At 40.5% G+C, this 26394-nt stretch overlaps 1 protein-coding gene across 1 annotated transcript in view; it reads left to right on the top strand.

Moving 5' to 3' along the window:
* The first annotated feature begins 3476 nt into the window (after positions 1-3476).
* ARFGEF1 (ARF guanine nucleotide exchange factor 1) overlaps positions 3477-26394 on the top strand; it is an 82983-nt gene continuing 60065 nt past the window's right edge. The window contains exon 1 of the mRNA XM_085221206.1: positions 3477-4214. Within this exon, the coding sequence (XP_085077332.1) occupies positions 4091-4214 (124 nt within the window). The 5' untranslated portion in view covers positions 3477-4090. The remainder of the gene's footprint in view (positions 4215-26394) is intronic.

Here is a 26394-nt window from a genome sequence, read left to right as displayed (position 1 = left end):
CTGGCACTGCTGCCCAAAAATGCAAGTCTGACCTCTTCTTTCTCTTCTTGTTCCTGTTTTCGTGTAACTCCCTCCCTTGAGCCAAGAAGCCTCTGTGAGATTGCTTGAAGCAGAGTATGGAATATATCTGTGTATTTAAAAGCTCTGTTTTTTGTCTGGTTAGTTTCAACCTAATTAAATTCTGAACATAATTCAGCATATAATTCACAACATGACAATGCAAATGCTTGTGCTGACCAAGAAAGCAGAAACATGCAGGTAGGAGCAGGAAGAACGATTGTATCTTTTAGCAGGAGCTCTGTCTTATCTTGCTTAAAGCAAACACAGCCCAGCTTTTCAAGTGCTGTTTCAAAGCTTATCGAGATGATTTAACAACTCAGTGCAACCATGAGCAGTAGTCCAGTCCCCTCACCATCCCCGACCACATTTACTCCCTTTCTTCGTTGCGTAAGAGCGTATAAATGAGCGTATAAAACTGAACAGTTCACCGATCTCATTTAAAACTGCATTTTCTTGTAAGGCTGATTTCCAGCTGGAGCAGTGAGCTGAACTGACTCACTGCAGAGCTGCACAAGTGCATCAGCACAAGAAGGGGTGAAACGGCTCCCTTTGGGAGGCTGAAACATTCATAGATCAGCTTGATCCAAGCATGAAACTGCACTTTTAGTACCATTTTTCAATGCCGGACAGAAGTAAAAGCTTAAATCCTAGTTCTTCAGGATTTTCAAGCAAGCACTGTTCTGGAGTTGCTGTACATAAAGTTATCAAAAGCAGTAGTTACAAGCTCCATGTCAGACAAAAAATTGTCTACAGTTTTTAACTAAAACAAATATCTAATACTCATAACATTTTAAATACATGAAACATTATAAATATATAAAAATATATATTTTAATGTTGCTCAAATACATTTTTTCTCTTGTGCTGTTGTTTAATCATAAAGGCTCCACCAAAGCAGTGATGCCGTTGTGCTGCAGCACATGCTTACCAACACGCCTCTTCTGAGGTAATAAAATGTAAATGTAAATGTAGCATTTCATACACGTTGACCACAAATTTAGCAGGTCAAGAAGCAAAGTATCACTCAGTTTTTAATATCTTTCAGGACTTTACCAGACAAAAAATTGGGAACTGCAGCTACAATGACTCCAGTCCCTGGACCAGCCACTGACTGATGCTAATTACAAGCAAAGGAGAAATCTGCATGCTGGAATCAAAACAGATATAGGTGAAACCATCACATCTAACAACCATTTTGCAAGGCACCTGTGATTGTAAGATACCATCTTTAGTTTAGTTAGGAACCCATGTAAGATAGAAATATTTTAAACCTTCAGCCTTTCTTTCCTGCGTGTTTTCTAATTCTCCTTTCAACAGATATATAACCCTAGATTTTTAAAGTATCAGCAAATCAGCAAAGCATATGTTCTTTATGGCCTGTAGTCTCCAGCACTAAAAAAAATTGACCTCGCAATGCTTTTTCAAAGTCCATAGAAGTCTTTATATCAAACATTATTCTAATACATGGCTTCCTTGGTAAATAAAGCTGGGATGACTAATGACTTTATCCAAAGCACTCAGGGACCCTGTACACAAGATGACAACCATTCCTATCATGGCCCTAAATGAGGGCACTGGACTGTCTTTCCATCGCCAATACTTATATCATTATTCCCCTGTGATTTCCACCATTATTGGCTCAGCTCTTGGATGGAAAGTGCTCAATCAATGTCAATGTGCTCAACAGATGATTTACAATAAGATCTTTGTGCATAATTTCAGGAATAGACCTTTGAGTTACATACTGGCTGTACACTATTGTGGGCTTTAGGCAGGAGTTGCCTTGTGATTAGCACTTGGATGCAGGATATCAGTTGTGCCAAGCTGTAAACTGAGTGAACTGAATGGCAGTTGTTTGAACCTGAGAGCAGAAACTGAAGATTCAAACTACATTAAGAAATCAAAACAGAACAAGAAGTTAAATCTATTCATATTATAACAGCAGAGAAATATACAGAACAGTGTCTTTTTGACAGGCCTTTACTTCCAGTAGTGTGATATTCCAAATAGCAATTCTATGTACCCAACTAAAACACTGATGCTGAACTGAAATACTCACATAAAATAATCCTGCGTACAAGATAAGAAAGTAGACATTAATATGAACAGAATAGATAGCTTTAGTCCTCAGTGCCCTCTTTAGATACAGATAGCCGTTGTCTTCATGATAGTCTAATTGCAAGTCTATTTCTGCCAAATGAACCGTGAAAATCAATAGCAAACTCTATATGCTAAATAACACTTGCAAGCTTTGACTTTGCTATGGAAATGTGGACTCCGGTGGTTTGTGTAAAAACTACCAGCAAGTCTGTGAAAATTCTTACTCTTGCCACATGTTCATCAGCTATCAGTTTTGAGAGACGGAGGTCATTTTGACATCCAAAATTCTGAACAAAATGGAGAATTGACAAACGTTTTCCCTTGCACAAATGATTGGGAGTAATTTCTAAGATGCTTAGTAGCCACGCTGCTGAAGATGCAGTCTTCTCCACAGACCAACGTAGCCTGAAAAGGGCCAATAAATCCCCCTGTGCATTTGTTGCAAGGATCAGTGCGCTTGGTGATGTGATTTTGAATGATCTCACAGCGCTGCTGTAAAGCTAAAATCTACATTCTTAGTATTTTCGTCAGGAACAGACAGCAGAAGTTAGCTGTGGGGTCCTTCCAAAGAGCATCCAGTGCTGCTAGGCCCAAGATGGCTCCTCCAGGCCTGCCACCTTCAGATCTGCCCAAAAGGCAGATCTGGAGATCCTGTCTTTCCATTTCCATTCTTTGATTCTTTGATTTAGAGAAAAAGTACTGCTTTTTCTTTAAGGTTAAGAAAGAATTATAATTAAGACCTAGCTATTGTCACTGCCAGATTCTACTTTTAAATACCAGTTTTATTAGAAATTTTAGTAGAAATTATCGTTTTATTAGAAATAATCCTAGTCTTTGCACACAGGAATTGATGTTGTTGGTCAGAATCAGATGGAGATTTTCTTGACCCCAAACCAAAGAGGAGGACATTACCCTTTCACATCCCAAGAGGGCAAATGCCAAAACGCAAACAAACAAAAATATAATTTTTGAAAAATTTATAAGAGTTCAACAAGACACGAAAAAATAAAAGTCACTGCGCTAGAAAAGCGCAGGGTAAAGGTGATACGGAGGGGCAGCACGAAAGCACCCACGCGAAGCAGACGAGGGCACGACTTTCCAAGAGACCACGGCGCCGCGGCCGCCCCTCGAGAGGGAGGGCGGGGAACCCCAGCACGGCCGCCCCGTGGTGCCCTCTGCGCTCGGCCGCTCCTCCCTGAGGGACAGCCCCGAGGGCTTCTCCTCAGCAAGGCCGGGGAGGGGACGGCCGCTCCTCTGTATCTGATCGTCGCTCCGCTGGGGCAGGTGGCACTTCCCGGCGAGCCTTCCTCCCCTCCCCGCGCCGGTGGCCCGGAAGGGAAGCACTGCCCCTCCTCCTGCTCCTCAGCCGGCTCCCAGGTGGCAGCAGCCATCTCCACCCGTCCCTTCCTCCTTCCTCGCTGCCTCCCCCGGCTCCGCTCCACCTGTAGCGCGTCTACGGGGCGGGCAGAAGCCGAGCGTCCCCCTCCCCCCATCCGCCGCCCCCCGGGGCACCGCCGCCGCTTCCTCCCGCTCGGCAGCCGTGCGGCCGCGGCCCTGACGTCGCTTCCTTCCAACATGGCGAGGGCAGGTTGTTGCTGCAGCCGCTGCCGCCGCCGCTGCCGTCGCTGCTGATGGAGGCGGGCGCGGACCGGGGGCGGCGCGGGGATTGAGCGCGCAGCGCGACGGGGCGGGGGTGACGGAGCGGGCAGCGAGGAGCGGGCTTCGTTCTCCCTCCGCCGCGGGGGTTGGCCGCTGCCCGGGCCCACCCGAGCCTCCCTCCCTTCCGAGCGGGCGTCGGGACGCCGCGGCCCTCCCTGCGAGGAGCCCTTCCTCAACCCCGGCTCCTCGCGGCCCTCCGCCGGCGGGAGCGGCCGGTGCCCCGCTCCCTCTGCCCTCCCCAACCCTGCCCTCCTCCGGCTCGATCGCGCCCATGTATGAAGGGAAGAAGACGAAAAACATGTTCTTGACCCGGGCCCTGGAGAAGATCCTGGCCGACAAGGAGGTGAAGAAGGCGCATCACTCCCAGCTGCGCAAAGCCTGCGAGGTGGCCCTCGGTGAGCCGCGGGCGGGGCTGGGCCGCCTGCCCCCAAATACCGGCGTTGCGGGGCTGTGGGGAGCGGGGCTGGCAGGGTTGGGGGCGAAAGGCTTGGCGGGGAGCAGGCGTGGGGCTCGGGGGATCTGCTTCGTTCCGCTGTGTGTGAGGCTTGGGGTGGGAGGCCGAGGCCTGGCCGCGTCACCGCCCGGCTGTCAGCGGAGAGCCCCGGGGTGACGGCGGGGCTGCGGGCTGCGGCGGGCTTTTCTCTTCCTCCTCCTCCCGCTCGCAGGATGAATAGGCAGAGACGGGTGCCGGGCTGACCTGGAAGTAGACAGGGAGGGAGCAGGTGACACCGAAGGATGGTGGCGAGCGACAGACAATGACACCAGGCCGCGGCTGGGCCTGCGGGGAGGAGGGATGGAGGTGTGCGAGGAGAGCTTAACCGCGTCCCTGCTGGGGGAGAGGCGGCTGTCGGGAAGGGGTCGGAGTGCCGCAGCGCCGTGCTCTGTTTGTGTGAGGTCTGCGCTGTGGCAGCGCTCGGGTGGAAGCATCGTAGAAGCGCTGGCGCTGGGGTGTACAAAGCACGCACAACATCCAGCAGCCGGAAAGCTGAAAGGGGAATTTGGGCCGGTGGCGAGTGCAGGGGGGGGTTCGAAGCTTCCTGGCAAAAAAAAAAACAACCAGCAACAAAAAAACCCACAGCATGTTTACTGAAACACTTCTGGAGAGATGCCTGCTTCATTGAAATAATGCGCAAATGGGTTATATCCCTCCCATTTGTGTGTAATGGCTTCTGGGTTTGGGGATTATTATTTTATGAATTCTTGTTTTTTGTGCAGTGGTAATGTCTGCTCAAATCGATTTGCTTGAAGAAAAAATACTGAAACTCGCTTGTTTTAAAAAATGAAGTAGTTTCAAGCTCTCTGTTCTGTTCATTTCTCTTTTAAAATATTTTTCATTAAAAAAGAAAAGTGCTGCTGTTTGCTTTCTGGCTTTGTCTGACAAATGCAAGGGGAGAAATGGCAGTAGTTCAGCTCTTTATTTCTTAATAATTAAGTATGTTGGAAAAAGTTCTTACATCACTCATTTATTACCCTAATTTATTAATAATAGTCTTACAGTTTTGACAGATCCGTTTGGCTTTTCCACTGACCTCATACTGCATAATTAAGTTAGAGATAAAGCGGAGAAATATTCTGTTGTTTAGCTGAGTTTGCATTCAGCCTGTATGTCATCTGTAGAATCAAATGCTGGTGTTAACCTTGAGCTTATGCTGTACTTTGTTTTCTCAGTAGGGAGATCTGCCTTAAGTGTCACCGGATCCCTCCCAGGCACGGTCCATTGTTGTGCACCTGACAAAGCAAAGCCTCTGGGTTGTGCAGCCTGCCTCTTGTGCGCTGATCTGTGCCAGGAGACCCCCAGCACACACTCCAGTGATTGCTGTGCTGCAGCCTCAGTGAAACCTTGTCTTGTTGGTCTGATTGCACTATTTGGGCCATAAATAAGAGCAACGATATCATGTGCGGGTATAGAAGACAGCAAAGCAGGGGTAAAAGAAATGCAAGACTCTGTGTATTAGCTAAGGTGCATAGAAAGGTATCATCGACTTTAGAAATGCCAGAAATGATGTTAATTACCATACATATCAGAAAGTTAGTGACGTTAGATTATGGCACAGCAAAATACATCTGGTGATTGTTTATGAATGTAGTATGTCTTTTTTTGTGCATTGTGGAGATTTAATTCCACAGTGGCAATGTGTAACTCCCAAATAGTACTGCTCACATCTAACTATAGAAGGCTTCTCAGAGAAAAGTAAACATCCTCCCTATTTTGCATGTTGGCTGGCTGGGATTAAGGCTGGGCTGTGTTGCTCGTAGCAGAATTGGAACTAGAATGCATAAGTTTCACTTTTCCTCTGGAGGACCAGATGGTATCTGCCCTGAGAAGTACTTTCTGGCCAGACACTTCCTGGCCACCTTAAGCAAGGAGTAAATGTTTCTTATTCCTGTGCAATTGTTTAATTATAGAGACCAGTAAAATGAATGATAAAAATTCAGTAAAACAGTGCTTTAGAGTTAAGGTGGATTTGGAGTTAACTGTGACAAACTTTAAAGTTTTCTTGATTTTTTTTTTTTTTTTTTTTTTTTTCCTAAATGCTTCTTGTATAAAAGGTAGCTCTTAAAATCATGACAGTAATTACACATTCTCAGGCCAACATCATCTTTTGCAGTCCGAGCGTTTAATTGATTGGTCTTCCCTGAAAGTATCTTACATAATACCAAACTTCATTATTCGGATTTTTTTTCCAGCTGCAAGATGTTGTTTATTGTATCAAAAATCATAACTACTAGCAGTTGTTACTAATCCAAAGGTGTTTATTGTTTTTTTTTCGCTGGATATTTTGACATAGTGACATAGGGAGGAAATTAAGCCTGGTAACTCACGTCCCGTGTCTTTCTACCCACCAGGTTTTGTCTGGGCTGATGCAGAATAGTCAGCTCCAGGTTTCATGTATTTTTTCGTGTAAATTTGTTCTTTCTGAAAGACATTTTCTGTATGTAAGAAACATTACATTTCTTTCCCTCGTCACCTAATGAAATACGGGTAATTAGAAACTTTTTGTTGTGTGCATAGCAGCTTACTTTCAAGCTGTGTAAGGAGGGAGTTTATCTTTAAAATTGTCCATTTGCACAGCATCAGGCATCTAGCTAACAGGATTACATTGAAAGGTCCCTACACTGCTGGTTGTGCTGCTCTTTGTCTGTTACATTCTAGGAAAGTTTACTGTAAACATACTGCATTGTGTGCAGTCCATAAAAGGTCTTGGGGAAAAAAGCTCTTCTCAGTTGGATATAAAAATTTTAATAGAAGGAACAAAAGCTGCCAGCGTGTTGTGTCAGAATCCAGGCTGTGGGTTTGTCTGCTTGGAAGGGCAGCTAATAGCAGGACCTAGCTGACAAAACAAATTCCCTGTGTGTATAAAGAGCGCTCGTTTGTGTGCAGACTGGGACCCAAGAAGTTCTCTTCAAATCTCCAAATTGCAAAAAATATGAAGCGATAAAGATATGTAACTAATGTGCACTTTAAAGAGAAGTGTGCATGTGCTGCTTGGAATTCTGAAAGTATTAACTGAAGAGGGCTGAAATGCAGTTTTAAAAGGCTCTTCAAATGCTCTCTGATCGTGCAGTCTTTCAGCATCTTGCTGATGTAGGATCCAGGATCCTTCTGCAGTGTGGATGTAAAAGCTTCATGCTGTTTGTGCTGCCATTACAGGCATATGTGGGAGATTAGTAAGTACTGAACCTTAGTTTTTCTAAGACAAGCAAGTTTGGAATAGATCTCTAGCCTCAGGGGTGGGAAGATTGACCTTTACCTGCACAGATTTCTGAATGGCCTGGGACAACCTCACCAGCATCATTTCTATCTGTCTCTCTTTACCTGTCCTGCTATCATTTTTCTCGTGTCTTGTTGCATGTACTTACAACCATGTTCTAATGGAGGTAAGCTAACTAGTTGTCAATACTAAAAGGCATATACATGTTGCAAATGCTGCATGCATTGAAGAACTTCAGTATGAACATTTAAAAATGCCTTTTGAAGACAATTACTGTGTTCCGGATTCAATTTGGTGGGAGGAATGTTGGATGAGCAAAATTTCTGTTCATAGTTTGGATGATGCTCTTTTCGATAGACTGCTTTTGTCATTTATCAAATCCAGTTGTTCGTTTTAGATGCAAACCCAGAATTTTCAGTGATCTTTTCGATGGAGATTGACATGGTATTGTACCATTGTCTGCTGTTTGCATGTGCTATAGGCATTTATTTTCACAATATACAAGTCGCCATTGTCCATGCAAAGTTTATTTTCTGGTTGTGATTGTTCTTCTGAAACACACTGCAGAGTAAACAAGAGGGATGAATAGAGATTTTTTGCTATTGCAAATCAAGATATATTAAAAAAAATAAATCCTTCCCTCTTCTTGCTTGCTGTGCTTGGGCTTTAGCACGTTTCTCTTTGTGGTAAAGTTCTTGTGCGCTTTCACAAAGGTTTCAAATGTAGCTTGGTAGCAGTAGGGTTTGGTTGGCCACGTGAACTTCTTTTCAGGTTGCCTTCTCCATCTGAGGTGTAAAGTGCAGTTTATGTCAGATTTATGGGGCTAATTTAAGAGGTGTATAGTGGGAATTGTTGTGAATATAATCAATTGTTGGCTGTGTAGAATGGCAGTGCTGACAAGCTTTAACCTCCCTTGAGAAAGGAAATGGTTGGCAGGGTGCACGTAAAAATATTTTTGTAGAAAACAAGGTAGATTGTATTTGAGTTGGAAGACTGTTGGTGGGAAATGAGTATCAAATAATTGCTTTTTGTCTTAGAAAAAGAAGATAAAACAGGTGTTTTTTCAGGTGGAGCTCTGATTTCATTCTGAAATACATCATGAATGAAAGCCTTTTGATATTTTGAAAGTTCTAATATTGATTTTTTGATCTATTTTTAAAACAGTCTTGGAAGACTTGTAACGTAAGGCAGCTTTTAAGAGTATTTATTCTGCTTACTTCAGAGCAGTGATTGGAATGATAAAGCTTAGAAAGAGAAATTGTTGTATGACAACAGTATGTGCATCTGTTTCTTACAGTGAGATGCCTGTCCTGTTTTGTAGTTTCTTTCCTAGTTGATCTGTTTGCATATCCTTTTCCGGTGTGTTATTCCTGTAATGGCCAGCTTTTTCTCTTTTCCTTTGGATTTCATCTGTATTTATTTCCCATCTCCTGTTAGTCTTATTGCATTAGTTTATTTTTTTATTCAGCATGACAGCAGCGTCCATTCTTGTGGGTCTTTGTTGTACAAAGTTGAAAAAAAAAAAAAAACCTAGCTTTGTTTCTTGACATGGGATTCATGTCCTTTTCTGTAGGCTTTCAGTGAGTAGTTATGGTTGAGCTGGCATTTTGTTGGTTTGTTGTTAAATACATCACCTTGTTTAGCTGTCATGTAGGACTGTCACGTGGGTGACATCAGCCACTGTCTTTTTGTCTTCCTTTCCTGTTTTTGGGGAAACCCCTGAAAATCACAAAGGCTCACAAAGGCCAAGGTGAAGAAGTCTTGTCTTTTTAGAGGGCAACCTGTCTATCCACTGGTGTTGATTATTTTAAGTCTCTGGTGCTTTAAAGTAAATGCAGGCTGCCAGGAGCCTGGAAAGCAAGAGCAGTGAGATTGTGCATGGCTCTCATGCAGGTCTAAGAAGGGCAGCCACAGATTGGTGATTGACTTTAAAATAGGAGAAAGAGTGTTTCACGTTTCCAGCATTGAGCCATGGATTTCCTGTATGTATTTTTGTATGGGAAAGACTGCTGAGCATTACAGGGACACTTGACAGGATGTTTTCATCTCAGAAGGATGATGGAGCATCGGTGCTGAAATGATGGGAAGCACAACTGCAGGTGGAGAGGAGGAAAGAGAATTGAGGAGAAAGCTTTAATCTGTTGGAGGAGACAAAACCGCACGACGCGTGTTTGCAAGCACAAAATATGTGTTCTGGCTGTGCTAGTCAGGCAGCACCATGAAGTGCTCTGTACATAGCTGACAGCTGCTACCATGCCCTTTCCTGGAGTAAATAGTAGAGGAAACAGTAGGTTATTGTTAGGCAAACCAAGCCTTAATGTAAAGTATACTCAGAAACTCTTTAAACAACCAGGGAAGACAGAAAGCACTTCTGTGAGGTTTTTATAGGTAGAGGATACTGTACAAGGACACTTGAGCAGATGTGCTTAGTTTCTATGAAAAACACCTAGTGCCAGAACTTTAAATCTCACTGATACCAACAAACAGAAACCCTGGCATATGTGCTTTATGGATGTCTTAACGAATGCAGGAGAGTGTCAAATGGAAATAACTGTTTTGAGGACAAGGTAGATGATATTTGTTATGTCATGCTTCCTATTCTGAGTGTAAATGTGAAAGAGCTTTCTAAAAATAGGCATGTTGACTCCCTGGATTTTGCAATACCTGGCAGAACTCCCTTATTGATTTCCAGTAAGTCTTAGGGCACTGAGAAAACTCCGAAGAACTGGAAGAAATCAGCTACTGTGCCAACACTGTTAAAAGGATGAATAGGATGACCTCAGTAATTAGTATTGTAATGGCCAGATGTTAGTGTCAGCAAGGTAGAGAAGTAGCTGACATGCGGTGAGTGAGAATGAAAATACCAGTTGGCAAGAATTTCAAGAAGATTTAACATCTGTTGTCCCCCCAACCTCCTCCCCCCCCCCAAAAGTACCCTCCACCAGTGTGAGTATTAGTGAAACACAACACAACCTGTGTTGTTCAGTTCTTAACTTTACAATGTTGGAAGTAACAACTGCCAAACTAATACTTAAAAATATGTGTGTATAAATATTGACAGATTTTTTTGCTATTTTCCCACTTTCATGTTGCTTCTATCCAGTCATCTTAGCTTCTGCCCTCTTTGGTGCTGGAGATTCTGCTTGTGTTTCTTTCTGGGCTTTTGGGTTTGGTTTTCTTTGTACTGTTGCTTTTGTTTTTTATGTTTGAAGTTTTGTATTCTTTGTAGTCAGTGCAGGCACATTAGTAGATAATGAGATTTTGGTTGGAAGCAAGAGATGTTAAAAGAGTTCCTGAGAAACATGAGCTCATGGAAAGATGCTGTAGTTGAGCAGCTTCGAAGCCTGGATTGGGAATGTGAGGGTTTTACTGACTCGGTACCTGAAACAGCTTTTATGGTAATTCCTTTTATGAATAATTCCTGGTTTTTGGATGGATTCTATTATTTGAGACATGCTTGAAGAGGTGTACAAAGAAAAGCACAAAAGTTGAGATTCCTAGATCTGTTGTTTCTATTTGGACATGGGAGGGAGAACAGTGTGCTGGTTTTATTAGCATTACACTTGTGTTTTGGTCTGTTCTTTCAAAAAAAATTTGTTCTAATTCAAGGAAAAATTGTTTCAGAGATTGTTTGCATCTGGCTTTTCAGAACTTTATAAATGTATTCCCACTGGACTGTTACTCGTCCAAAAAAAAAAAATGTTTTTTGGAAATTAATAAAAAATTGGCATTTGATTTCATGGGCATTTAAGTGAAGTTATGTTTTTAAGCGCTGTACTGAGAAACTCATGTATTTCATATGTTGTAGAAGTGCTGTTTAAGAGGAAGCACACATGCATTCCTACCAAACAAATACTATTTTGAGAGAGAGAATTTCACCTCCTCCATCATCTGCCCACTGAACTTTGCCTCTTCAGCCACAACTTCCTGAACCATTGCTGCACTCCAATGGAGTTTATTCTGTGAAGCAGGCTGCTTGTGGCTTTTTTCTAAGCTGCCATCAAATACGCTCCTGTTTGTGAAGGATTCCAAGGCAGTTATGTATTTGGTTGCAATATCTGATTAGATTTCCAAAATATTTTTTCTGCTCAGTTTTAATGTATTTCATCCTCCTGTGACTTTATTATTGTTTTTGGAGCTGGAACAAAGCACAGTTTTTCAACAGCTTCTCAGGTGGACCTGGAAAGAAAAAACTGTAAAGCAGATAAACACTTTACCAAAGCAGTGGCCAGTAGCCCCTGTCTAATTAGATAATTTCATGTGGCTGCTTATTTCATTGGCCCAGATTCTGACTTCTGCAAGTGTACTGTTCTTGTATTATTTAATTTTTCAGCTATCCAGAGCTCATTCTAATTGCATTATATAAGTAGGGTTGGTTGTGGTTTTTTGTGATATGTGCCTTACATATTGCATTTGTGTCTCCTACCCTGGCTTTTGATTGTGGAATTACATACACACCTAAACAACTCAATTTTACCCAAACCAAGAGATTCTCCTGCTGAGACATCTCTGCTGTAACTGCTGTGAGCTTTCCTTTCCACTGCAGTTGACAATTTCTGTCTGGGATGCATTACTTTTATTACTCCCAACTCTTCCCATACCCCACGCATCATATATGTTATCCATTATGAGATTGCATGGTTATTGATGTTAGGCTGCATAATTGGGTTATGTTCAAATGTCTGTGGTCTACTGCCCCTAGATCTTCTTTCATTTTGTGATTTTCTTGGGTCAGAAAAAACATCAAGGTGTTCTTAAGAGACTTGAAAATGCTACATATTTTCATTTAAATATAGTTTATTCAATCTCTATTTGCCTGTGTTTTTAAGTGCAGAGGAAGATGAATGCAAAAAACATTCAATTGAGGATTTGAATCCTGCATTTGTTGTCCGTAGCACTTCATGTTTTGATAATTTTGACAGGTTTGGGAATGTTATTTGTTCATTTCACATACCAGTGTATGTGAAATGTATGACTAGGTGTTTAAATAGTTCATGTGTAGAGATTTTGAGCGGTGCTGGGCGGAGAGATGTTTTAGTACTTTATGTTTTCATTTTGTGTGAATGTGGGAATCTTGAGCATCAATTTTCACAGCAGTGAATTGCCAGGAATGTCTGAATGACCAGCACGCTTCTGTACCGCAGTGCTGCTTTGCAGCTAGGGGGCAACTGGAGGGAGCAAATACATATACTTGGAAATTGTGGTGAAAGTGTTGGGCTCTACTACTAAGTTGTTAGATAGCATTGTATTCTACAGGGCTCAGCTGTACAGGTACCTTTGAGGTACACTTATGCATTTTTCAACCTGTTCTGTAAATTTAATACAAATTACTTCTTACTGTAATTAGTGTGTCACTGGTTTGATTTCTTTGATAGCTTCAAATCACATGAATTCTAAAACTGTGCTACAGATTTAAACTGATGATGCCATGACAAAGTAGTACTTCTAATGCAGGTAATAAATTGTGTGTAAAAGTCTGGACAGTACTGTTGCATGGACCAAGAGCATAGCAGCTTATAAAAAGCCATAGTGTTCCTGGAACTCAGGAGAGCTAGAAAATCCAGAATCTTAGCCTAGCTTGCTTCATTTGGCTAATGGATGGTAACATTAGCAAGAGCGTGTATTGCGTCTTGTACAGTATATAGGAAAGGGGATAGGAATTAATTAACCTCTGTTTCATTATTCTGAAATGGAAACAGAGCTTTATAAAGCTGTAAGTAAAATTGCCAGAGTAGGGGAGCCGCGTTTGCATAACATTTTGAAAGCTGGATGAAGACTGCCTAAATGCCTAAGAAATATGATTAACATTTTCTTTACCTGCAGTGAAATGAGACTCTTAGATTTTTTTTTTTCCATTTGTAATTTAAGCCATGACACTGTTTTGTGTAATTGTGTGCTCATCTTGTACGTATAAGTAGATGTAGAATACTTAGACATTTGGTAATATGGAGAAATAGTTTTCTCCTTTGAGGTTGTCTCTCTTCTTTGCCATGACTGGGGGGAAAATGGTTAGTGGTTTGGAGGAGCATTAGCTTTGTGTCTGAGAAGCAGAAAGGAAGAGGAGATAAGTTTGACCTGCCTACCTGAGTCTTAATGTTGTATTTTCAAGCTCTAGACAAAAATCTGTATTAGATTCCTAATGCTCTTCTGTAAAAAAGGAGAAAGGGCATTTGGACCATTTGATCCTTCATCCACCGGCTTTCACCTAAAAGCAGAAGCTGCAGTCTGTCTGCTTGGTTGCTCTGCAGTCCTTCCAGTATTGAACTTCAGGCAGGTAACATGGCATTGAGATGCTTCCTGCCTCTACCCCTGGGGAGTTTTTATGCTTTTGTGTAGGATTCCACTTGAATAACAGCCCCTTCAAAGCAAAAACCTTCCCCCTGTCCAGAGGCCCTCTCAGAAAGTCTGGGTCAAGGTGAAATATCCTCGCAATGAAATGAAGGACTTTAATTTCTCTATGAACGAGTAAGAAAAGTGTAACCTTAAGGCTTTAAAAAACAAGTTAGGGGCTATTAGCAGTGTACATTGTGTGTGTGTGTGTGTGTGTGTGTAAATATATATATATGCATATATATTTTTAAAGAAGGGGGAAAAAAGCTATGAATAGCACAGATTATATGTAACCTAGTAGATGCCTCTGTGATGATCAGCATTAGCTGCTGATGGAAGATGGCTGCAAATAGATTGCCTAGAAATAGCGAGAGTTGTGTGCCAGCTTCTAAAATGCAAAGAAACTTCTACCGATAGTTAGTTTCCGTATGTAACAGGGAAGGTAGTTTTGGAAGGTCTGTTGTGGTTATAATTTGTTTTATCCTATGTCCAACGATGCTCTTAAAGTTCAGTAAAAAGTGTAAGTAATTGCTGTTAAACAAATTACATGGAAAAAAAATCAGCTGTGCTAGTCAATGTACACTTTTTCATAGCAGATTGTCATGAAATCATGGATTCAATTAATACTGAATAGAACGCCTTGACAGTTGTGTATTCTGTAGATATTTTTTTCTCTCTTAAGTATAGTTTGATAGTTTATAGGTAATCATTAAACTGTGGCTATCTCGTATCTTGAAAATATGCTGTCACCATTTCTGTAGCACACGGAACTACAGAAAGGGGAAGTGTCATAATGCTTTTCAAGTAGATTTTTATCAGTAGCATAAGTCAGACATGAACTTTCACGTGACTTTTAAAGTTTTAGTGCTTGAAATGGATAGAAGTCTAGCAGTGTCATTTGTTTTCCTTCTTGATTTTTTTGTCCCTACTTGCAGACCACTTCTGAAATTTACTAGTGAGCAAGCCGCCTAATGGGCACTACATATATTTTGACCATTTCTGAGGGTATAATGGAACTTCTAAGGATCTTCGATATAAATTTGAAATAAAGATTAGGAATGCTGGGATAATTCACGCTACTGGTTACTTAACAGATGAGTATGTGAAATCTCACGTAGGTATTCAATGTTTTATAGTAAATGACTGCCCTGTAGTCAGGTAGTTGATAGCTACATATCTAATTTTGTGAGCTTCAACTCTGGATTATTATTATTATTATTTTTAACAAAACAAAAAGGTTCAAAATAAACCTGTCAAGATAAACACCAACTTAGAGATAACTACGCTCATGTGCCTGGCTTAGAATAATCAACATTATATGCCAAGATTTGTTTTATTCTGTGAATCCTTTCATGGATGCTTATCACATCTAATTAGTAAGTTGTGTGCTTGCATTCATGAATGTAACAGCAGAGATGTCACTGCTTTTTGTATCAGAGAATCATAGAATGGCTTGAGTTGGAAGGGACCTCAAGGATCATCAAGCTCCAACCCCCCCTGGTGCATGCAAGGCCATCAATCCCCCCATTTAATACTAGACCAGGCTGTCCAGGGCCCCATCCAGCCTGGCCTTGAACACCTTCTGGGATGGAGCATTCAAATCCTCTCTGGGCAGCCTGTTCCAGCACCTCACCACTCTCTCTGTAAAGAACTTCCTCTGATATCCAACCTTAATCTTCTCTCCCTCAACTTAAAACCATTTCCCGTTATTCTGCCATTATCTACCCTTGTAAAAAGTTGGGTCCCCAGCTGTTCATAGGGTCCCTTTAGGTACTGGAGTGCTGCAGTGAGATCACCCTGCAGCCTTCTCAGGCTGAACAAGCTCAGCTTCCTGAGCCTGTCTTCGTATCTTGGCTAACATGTGAAACTTGAGCATCCTTAATGTATGTAGTAGTAGTTTGTACTGGCTGATTTTTAAAATTACGGAGTAAGAGTGGATTATCATAGGTATGGTGGTATGAGTAGGAAGATTTTCTCAGTTTGAAGTTTAAATCAAAACTGTCATTAACTCATTGGAATTACAGTTCTTAGAGGGTCTCTAATCTTGAATGTTTAATAAACTATATAATATTAGCATTTTATTGATCCCTAACAAAGGAGAGCGAAGTAGTAGATGTTAGCATCAATCTACTTTATGTTTTTAAAGAAGAATGTGCTGGGGATTAAGGGAGTGGGAAATCTTGAGAACGTCGGACTGTCACATCTGAATTGTAGCATAACACAAAACTGGTGGAGAACAGAATGGATGTGTGCACTGTAGTGAGGAAGCAGCAGCACAGACTTGGCAGGTGAAGATGAACCATCACGTATCTGTAAGGCAGTCAGTGAGCATGTAGGTAAGTGTGTGGAAATTCAGTTTTACACTGCTTTTCAATTCCACTGAACCTCAACCTGCTTGCTTTGTAAAGGTATTGAGTTATTCTGTTTCCCAGCAGGTATTAAAATTTTATAAAGGCATATGCTGTTTCAGGGTGAATTATGAGGTGATGAAGATTGACAAGAATAAATATATGAAAGAGCAAAATCAACCTGTTGAAACCTGTAGTTGTGTTACACTAGTTCACTCATAGAGAAATTTGCAGTTGTCGTTCAGTGCAAACTAATCAGTATGAGAAGCAGGACAGAGGAAGTGGAGGAGAGAACTGGTCTCAGTTGTGTGTGTGTGTGTGTGTGTGTGTTGTGCGTGCCACCAGAGGCTCTCACTGAGACTTTTATCCATCAGTGGAAACAGAATTGAAGTTGCTGTGAGTGATTCCATGGAACTATTGATTCCTTTGTCAAAAAGACAAATTGGAAAACAGAAAGAAGAAAATGAAATTGTTAAATTGCTTTGTAAAGATTCCACGTATTCCACATAACAGTTTTGCTGTCTCCCAAAGAGATGGTGGAGTGAGAAAATACTCATAGGAGGTCAGCAAGAGTGGCCAAAGTTATTCTTCTAAAAGAGGTCAAGTTGAGTATTCCTCTTGCTTCTTGGTTGTGAAAAGAAAGTGGATGTGAAGGGAGTCTATAAGGTTGTAACTGAAGGGAGAACAAGTACTTGTAATTTCTCATTATGCAGGTACAGAAAACCTGTAAAGAACACAGCTTAATTAAAGTGAAATGATAAATACTATTTCCTACAGCTTGTAATTACACTGATCCCTAAAGTTTAAGTGCCTTCAGTAATTACATGAAACTTTTCCAAGAGTTGTCAAACGTGAAGGAACAGTCCTTGTGCTTGAGAGCATAAGCAACAGGTGGGTTGGTGCTGGTAAGAGGGGACAGTTTTGGAGATTCTGTAGTTCACTTAGACACAATAATCGCAGCAAAATGTGAATTAGATGTTGGGGACATTAGGATTGGCTTTTTTGTTGTTGTTTGTTTGTTTTTTGCCAATTTACTGGCTTTATTTCTGACTTTTGGGCTTGTTTTCATAGAAACGTGGAATGGCCTGGGTTGAAAAGCACCACAGTGATCATCTAGTTTCAACACCTATGCTGTGTGCAGGGTCGCCAACCACCAGACCAGGCTGCCCAGAGCCACATCCAGCCTGGCCTTGGATGCCTCCAGGGATGGGGCATCCGCAACCTCCTTGGGCAACCTGTTGCAGTGTAACACCATCCTCTTTGTGAAAAACTTCCTCCTAAATATCTAACCTAAACCTCCCCTGTTTCGATTTAAAACCATTCCCCCTTGTCCTATCACTATCCACCCTTGTAAACATACTTTCCCCCTCCTGTCTGTATGCTCCCTTCAAGTACTGGAAGGCCACAGTAGGTCTCCCCTCAACTTAGCTTAGTCCAAGCTAAACAAGCCCGGTTCCCTCAACCTTTCCTCATTGTAGAGGTGCTCCAGCCCTCTGATCATCTTAGTGGCCCACCTCTGGATCCGTTCTCAAAGCTCCACATCCTTCTTGTACTGGGGGCCCCAGGCCTGGACGCAGTATTCCAGATGGGACCTCAGAGAGCCAAGTAGAGTCACCTCCCTCTCCCTGCTGGCCACTCCTCTTTTAACGCAGCCCAGTTTTCCCTGTCCTCAATTACATGAACTTCCTTTAAAAAACTGAGATATGGTTGCTCTGGTTGTGTTTGCAGTTTTGGACCCTGGTCTGCTTATGTATTTCCTCAGACATTCGTTGGCTGGCAAGTTTAATTGGTTGACTTCTGTGTCTCTCATTTGAAGTTTATTTTCATTTAGTTCATCACATCTGCAGTCAGGTGAAATGGTTTTGAGCTGGCTAGTGCAGAAGTTCAAAATATTACTAAGTTGTCTTTGAATTCTTTTTTTGATGTTTAATTTTATGTGTTCAAAAGCATGCTTAGCCATAGCTACGTTTTCTTTCCTTTAAATGGACTCATGCTACTGCATGAAAATCCCTGTCTGAGGACATGCAATTATAATGAAAATGCTGGTTTTCTGGGAATGATGTTATGAAGTGAAGGTACAAATTTTGGAATTAAACTTTGCATGTTGGTGTAAGAAGTTGTGCTGTATGTGATGTAGGAAGAACAGAATATTTACATAACACGAGGGGAGCTGAATTGATGCAAAATGTTACAGCTTAACTTTTTAAGTAATGTTTAGTAAGGCCTTAAAACCTTTTATTTGTAAATAAGCCAACTATTTAGGTGGAGTGGTCATAACTTTTTTCTTTAAGTTTCTGCTGATATTGGTGCTGAGGAAAACAATGAGAAACTGGATTTGTTACTGTCAGATCACCTGTCATTTGTTCTGCTGTTTGTATGTAGTTGATCCTGTTATGAGAGCATAAGCTTTTGAAACAAGACTCAGTTGAAAAGCAAGGTGCTTAGCCTAGGAGTCTTCATGTGCACCAGGTCAGTATGCCACTGTCAGTCCCGCTTGGCTCTTGGCTGGCTTTGCAGAAAGGTTCAGCAAGCCCACCCCACACTGCTGCTCAGCCTTCCCAGCTTTCTGTGGCAGCTTTCCTGTACAAAAGTTTGAGCAACCAGCGTGTGTGAAAACACACAGATGACAATGCAGCAATATGAAACTGAATCCTATCTTGAGTCAGGTACTTCATGAGATGGTTCTGTTGAATGTATGTGATGCTTTTTCAGTTTTCAATGCAGTCAAAAATACCATATTTTAAACCATAATTGATTAAATTTTAAGAGTTACTCAGAATTGTTTCTGTTTAGCCTTTTGTTTATCTCACTCTTCAACTGCAAGGGAATGTTGAGGTGAGGTTCTTGTGTAACAAATACTTTGAAAATGGGTGAGTTGAGTCAGAAACGCTGATTGAAAGGAACTAAGAAGGCTGCTGGTGGAAGCAGGGCCACGGACCAGCTGGAGGCCTCTCTAGCAGCAGGCCACCACTTCTCTGGGCAGCCTAGTGCAAAAGGGATTACGTTGGTAGCAGCACATCAGATTGTGCACAACTCTCTCCCTTAGAGGAATGTATTTGGTGGAAGAATCCAGCAAGTGTATTACAGAGGGATAAGGTACTATTTTAGTACCAGGTCTTTGTTGTTTTTTCTTTTAATTGGGCTGCCCACATTTGCCTACTTTGAGCTTAAAGGTCAGACTTAAAGATGCTCTTCAGAAAGAAACTTATTGTGTCCTTTCAGACAAGGGATGGATTCATGAGATTTTGATCTGTATATATTTAATTTCAGATATGCTTTTCCAAGCAGAGAGAAATGATTGGATTGAAAATGCTTTCCCTATTTCAAATGCAATTTACCTTCTGCTGCAAAATTTGTTTCTGCTTCTCTCATCTTTGTATTTTGGCAGAAACTCATGTTTTTCCAAGCAGAGTATGAGGATTGGGTTTGACACAGTTCTTGAGTTTTTGATCCTAGAAATAAGGAAAGCTAACCTACTGCATTAATAGGAGGGGAAAAAAACCTAACTTAACATGAAGAGGAACAGTTTGTGTTACCACCTTGTTCCGTTCTGTATAAGATACTATACTACATTTCTTACAGCTTTCACCAGAAATACACATAATCAGCTCTTTTATCTGCCTGCCTGTATTTATGAGTTTGTTTTAACTTCTCAAAATAAAAAAAGGTTCTACATTATTTTTTAGTAGATAAGGCATACTCTTCATAAAAAGCTTATTAGGATGCCTGATAAACAGCCGAGGAGGCTAGAAATAAATCAGTTTTCCAGCTACAGTTTCAGTCCTGGTCTGTCTCCTGACTCAGACTATTAGGTAAATGTTCATAATGTGTCCTGAGTTAAAATTTCCTCCTCAAGCTGATGTAGGGAGGAAAAAAAATCACAGATTAAATATGGATCTGTGATTTTTTTGCTCCCATATGTGTATGTGTGTGTGTGTATATGCACACGCTCAGTTTTGGAGAGAGACGTAGCCTGAATTTTCTTCTTTCTGCTGTTAACCCAGATAGCTATATTATATTCAGTGTGCAAAGTGAAAAACGCAAACACTTAGATCCAAATTTGTTTCTTAAAAAATGCATCAGTGATAACAAGGGCTTTTCATAGAATCGTTTGAGTTGGAAGGGACCTTTAAAGGTCATCTAGTCCTGCTCCCCTGCGTTGAACAGGGACACCTACAGCTTGGTCATGTGCTTGGAGCCCCATTCAGCCTGACCTTGAGTGTCTCCAGGGACAGGCATCCTTTTGACTTCTCTCAACTTCAGAGGATAACGTGTTGAGCTACTGTGGCATATTGAGAGTTATTGATGATTCACCTTCTCCAGAAGTAGGCAAACATGTTTTACAGCTTAAAACAATGGAGACACTGATTTCCTGGTGGATTGGAGGAAACATAAACCACACACGCTGTGTACGCCTTTTCAAACAGGTGGCCCAAGCTAGAATTTTGCTGTCTGAAAGAACATTCACTTGGATAAATTGCTGAAAAAAGTGAGAATAGGACTGGATATTTTAGGTCATTTCTCTTTGATAAATATGCTGAGAAAGTGCTGTGTACCATCAGTTGAATCAGTAGGAAGTATTGGGAAAATATTCCTATTAACTTGTACGAACTGCTCTGGAGAAATATGAAAGGGTTATGTAGTACTATGAACCATTAAATTTTATCATTCCTTAAGACTTCTTTTTTTTTTTTCTCCTTTCCTCCTTTTTTAAGTTTGAAATGTAATTCAGTGAGTAAATTCTTAAGTCTTTCTTGTGGAATAGCAGATATTTCCATGAACTGCATGTGCATTGAGTGCTTTATGATGTTATGTTGCATGACAGAGAGAATGTGACTATAAAGTCTGTTGTAAATCTCATTTATTTAAAGACATAATTATTGATTTATAATTAGTATTTTCTTTTTCCTTGTTGTGGGTTAGTCAGATGGTACTTATGATTCTTGGGATGAGTATTTGAAAAGTCAAATCAATTAGGTATTAAGGCAGAAAAGCTGCTGATTTGTCTCTTAAGACTTGCAGTGGTTTTCATAGTCTGACACGCTGTTACCAGGTAAGAGAGAGACAACACTAACAGAATTCTTGTATACTGATCAGAAAACCATATGCTACTGCATTCAGTAAAAGGATATTTTCTGTAAATTACATTTCCTCCAATCTAAATAGCTTTAATATATCCTTTTATGAGACTTTTCTAGGTGATCGGTTTTAATTTGGTTGTTTCTCTACGGTTTTGTTCTCCTCAATTCTTTAGTAAAGTAATAAATGGTCTCCTTCAGAACGTGTTTACTCCTTGAATTTAATTTTCTGTTCTTTCTGTGATTCTAGTCTGTTACAATTAACATCCCATATTTCCCCAGCAACAGCAGTAATTGTGGCTAAAGCACTTCTTTTTCAGTATGTTACCCTCAGCCACAACGTAAAACCAGATGAAAGAATTGATTCATGTTTTAAAAATCAAGTACAAATTAAACTTTCAGTTAAAAGCTTCCAACTTTTAGTTTTTAAAATCCAGTGTAACTGTGTTATGTTTCAACTGGTAAGGTCCCTGTGCAGGCATGCACAGACATTGCTCTGTCATAATACAGGTGATGTGATGAGGAAGGTTGCATGTTACACAAAGCCTTTCAACTCACTGAACAACATTTTTCAGTTCTTCATTCTGAGAAGGCTTTCTTTGTCCTGAGTAGTGTTTGATTTACTGGTCTGCATAGCATGCATATGCTGCTTAATTTAAGCAAAATAAAAATATGATCAAAATACCTGTGGGAACTTAGTAGTTTTCAAAACACTGTGTTGCCAGCTTCTTTTTTCTTTTTTCTTTTTTTTTTTTAATAGCTGTTGCAGTGTGCTGAGAATAGAAGCCTCTGGAATTGGAAATTACACACCTCTAAGAATTTTAACATGGGCTACAAGGGGAAAAAAAAAAAGGGTTAGAAAACACTCCACACACTGAGAACATGAAGAGGAAGATCCAGCTGCAGACTCCTTTCCTCTTTCCCAATGAAGAAACATTGTTGGCCTTCTTAAACTTAGTTCATTATTACAAAAAGTACTGATGCTGATGAAAGAAAGTGGGTGAATTTCATACTATCTTGCAGTGTATTTATTCCAGTGGGCTGCAGCAGGCAGTTCTGTTCTAGCTTTTGCTTCCTGAAATGCGTGATGTGCACAAGGCCTGGCAAATAGTGTCTGTGCTGCTTTACAGTGAGATGAAATAGCTCACTGATCCCAATGAAGTCTTAAATTATCAAGCTGGTTAAACTTTGTGCCTTGGCAATGATTGTGTAAGGAGTGTGCAGCTAGGCATGAAGAAGCATATGGAATAGAAGAGGAGGAACCACCTTTTCTGTGGTCGCTCTCCATAGAATTGGACAAAGTGTTTTGGGAAACTGTACCTCTCATCAGGATCTTTCCTATAGTCTGTGTAGGTGACTGTATTTGGTAAGAAACAGAATTGTGTATGTTCTTGGTAGCTTGTACAGTGAGTTCTGAATAAAACCAGTATCTGAGTGTAATGGGAGAATGTATCAAAAAAATGTCGGGGGGAAGGTGGTTTAAAGGTGTGCACTGTTTGATAAAATAAAGATATGTAGCTATCCTCTTCTTTTAACTGTTTAAAGATGTAAACAGTTACTTCCACTCTTAGATTTTTGATCTAAGTATAAGAGATGTCTTTGAGATTTGAAGACAGAAGTTTGGATACTTCTGGGATTTATCTGTAGATTTAAGAAAAGATGGAGACTTGTAAAATACTGGAGGGAAGCAGAGGGATTTACTGTTACAGAAGAAGAGCTTTTCAGCCACATGTTAGAATGTAAATGCTACTGAAAGCAATTCAGTTATTCTTGGTAATGTGTGACCTACATCTGAGTGTCCCCCCCTTCTTCCCTGTGAAGATGAGTGAAGCAACTTGACAGCATTCTTGACTTGGCTTTGGAAATAGAAAGATTATTACAGAAATTGTAGTCATAAAACACTCTTGCATTGAACTATTCTGAATTAATTTTAAGCAGAAAGCAGCTGTCAATTTGTTCTCTTGAAAGGCTTTGCTAGTGATTCTCTCTTGGAAAACATCATACTTAAAGACCCAGACAGGTGGTGCAGTCGGCTGAGTCAAGTCAGGTTATGAATTTAGGTTTCTGAATTTACACCAGAGTTGGGCATTCCCGAATGAATTCTGTTGTGAGCAAGGGAAGGGAGTTGTAGCTCTTGTTTGTATGAATGGCTACGAAGAAAAATGAGAAGATTACTTCACAGATGAAAAGCACAATATGGACCATCAGGCATACTTGTTGTGTTTTGAGTAGCAGATGTGAAAATAATGATATTTCATTATTTTTCAACAGGTTTGCCTCAAACCTCTTACAGAGAAAATAAGGTATAATAAATTGCATATTCCTCTAAAGCTGGAGTGAATATAACAAAGGATCATTATAAGTGCCATCTGAAGTTGAAGTACCTCACCTGTGAAGAGTTTTCATGTTTATGTGTATGCATGTGTATGTACACATACTTAGTTCTCTGTATACTTCAAAGGGTGTAATTCCCTGTTTTTTTTTTTAAACTATTGAGATATGCCATAGTATTCCAGTTGGCTACAGGTTTCAGGGTTTTGCAGAGTAGGGCAAGGAGGATCTCCACTGAATTTCAGCAAGAGTTGTCAGACTTGAAATATAATTGGTGTTTGTTTGGAACATTTCTTTAATTATGTATTTATTAGATTAGATATAGATTAGATTAGATATAGATTAATTGCTGCTTACTTAGTTACTCCCTCAATGCCTGTAAGTGTGAAGTTGTAACAGCATAATAAATGCTGCAATGGAAAGGGGGTAGAAGCGTTTAACTATATTCTTAAGTCTATTTTGTGTATCCATATAAGAATGTCTTGCTGTTACGGCCTTAGTTGAATGTAAACCATAGCAGTGCTTATATTTGCTCTGAGCCTGCGCACAGCTGTGTGAGCTGTGATCTTGCAGATAGAAGAGATGGATAAAAAGAAAGTTTAAGGGACTCCAGCAACTAACAGTAGTAAGAAGAGCAGCTGCATAAATAAACTAAAACTGGGTGTCAGTTCTAAGGGCTGGGCTGAGGACCTGGTACATTACTAGAACAGAGAGAATGCACCAGCTGAAGTTCATGCTCAGGTGCTATAAATGCGTGAGCCTGTTTTGTGTTCTTTCCACTCCTTTCTAATTAGGGTAAGGCTGGCTTTCTGGATTAAAACAGTATTATGCTGCTGTCAGACTCTTCCTGTAGTCCAATAAAAACGATTTTTATTTATTTATTTATTTATTTATTTATTTTTGGTCCTTCTCATAATAACAGTTTATGAGGATTTGGGGCAAGGCAGGAGATGTGTGCATTCTAGAAGATGTCATGGGGAAAGCTGTTTACAGGGCTTACAGGAGGACACGTTGTTATGTGTATCTTGGGAATTCCATCTAAGACAGAACTTCACTTTTCATAGTGAATGGTTTCTTCTAGAGGCTAAAACAATGATCAGTTCAGTACAACCTTCCTGTAGAGAATTTGTGTACTCTAGTACCAATTTGAGGGAGGTGAACCTGAAGCGATCATTGAGAATAACAGCATTGTACCAAACTGCTTAATTATTTTTATGGTAGTTTAGAGTCCTAGTGATACTTTTAAAAAGCTGTCATTTTTGGATTGCTGTTTATTTACATACACTGAAAGGGATTAACACTGCAGATGGATGTATTGAAAGTCGATTACACCTCTACAATTAAAAACAAAATGGAAAATATCAAGATCTAAGTTTGCATATTGCTGTTCTCCATACATTGTCAGCACAGGAAAACACCCTGGAACAGAAGAAGGAGGTGAGCAGAGGCTCTGACTGAGCAGAGGTTGTGCTGGAAGCATAAGGACTTCTGTGCTTTGCATATGCTGGACACAGCTCTCTCTTCACAAACCCTTATCTGTGTGGACACATCATATTTATATTTAGATGTATAAATCTGTGGTTACATTTATGTGACTAGCTTGTTTTCCTCCAGTGAAAATACTGGATGTTTTCTGTTCCAGTAAGCTTTCATTTAGCTTCAATTTTGTTTACTCTGAATATTAGTATTCCAATGTGTGAGTCCTTGTAGAATTGACCTAATGTGTGCTCCTCTTGGCAGGCAAAGTTACTTGTTTGAAATAGAGTATTGTGGGAAGATGTTCTTTACTTTTTGAATACAATTCTGTGTGAGAATGGGATAATGTGTGAGAAATGTATTTAAATGTATGTTATTTTCTTGCCGTCAAACTGTGTGAAGAACTTGTGAAGTATTTTCCTATTTTACAGTAAATAGTAATAGTAGTAAGAGCCACATTTCTTTCAACTCTGTGATACAGCTCTATTAAGCAGGTCTTCTGGAGCTGTGTATGAAAGTGAGAATTTGAGGGAATTCATTTCTTGTTATTTCTGCTGCACTTCACCCAGTAAAGTACATTTTTCAACACATCATAATTTTGATGTCATAAACTCACAGGAGTTATTTTCCACAGTAGTTCTTTTTTGGTAATGTTTTGATAATGCAGAAAAACTTTGGAAGCTGTAGTCCTTTTCTACAGTTTTCTTCCTCTATTCTAGCTTCTTAAGTCTTCCCTTACGCTTCCTTATCAAAATGAACTGTCATGCTTGGATAGCCCTTGACTCTTGCCTTTGTGGTTTCGGGTGTGTGCTTTGGAGAGGAAATGAACAAAGTAGGGAAGCAGCCCATAACTTGTGTCTGGCTTCATCTTGCTTTTCTAAGTCATTATTGGGTGTTTTAGGAAGTACTTCTTCCCATTGAAGAAGAATGCATCAGTCTTTCAGTTCATCTGCCATCAGGGGATTATTTAGCTAGTTCAAGAATTGTTACTTTTCTTGATTATGATCTGCTGTGTTTTTTTCCCCGCTGATAATGCTTCTCAGGTTTATGTATGCTTCCTACTGAATGTGGTTATTACATGACCATGTAATTGTATTGTGATTGAATTGTGTTTTGGTGTGGAGAGGAGAGGGAGCTATCAGTGCAGGAAAATAAGATGTTCTTTCCTCAAGGGTGAAAGTAAACTTTCAGTCTGATGTCTGTCTTACTCAGAGCAATGGTGTCATAGCATGTGCTTATTTATTTCCCACTTAAAATGTTTTAGCCTCCTGAAAGAATTGGTATTGGCTGCTTTAAAAA

The sequence above is a fragment of the Meleagris gallopavo genome, chromosome 3 (assembly GCF_905368555.1).
Source record: "Meleagris gallopavo chromosome 3, MGAL_WU_HG_1.1, whole genome shotgun sequence".
Taxonomy (NCBI): domain Eukaryota; kingdom Metazoa; phylum Chordata; class Aves; order Galliformes; family Phasianidae; genus Meleagris; species Meleagris gallopavo.
The sequence above is the reverse complement of the archived record's forward strand: the minus strand, read 5'-3'. Positions and strand labels throughout refer to the sequence as shown.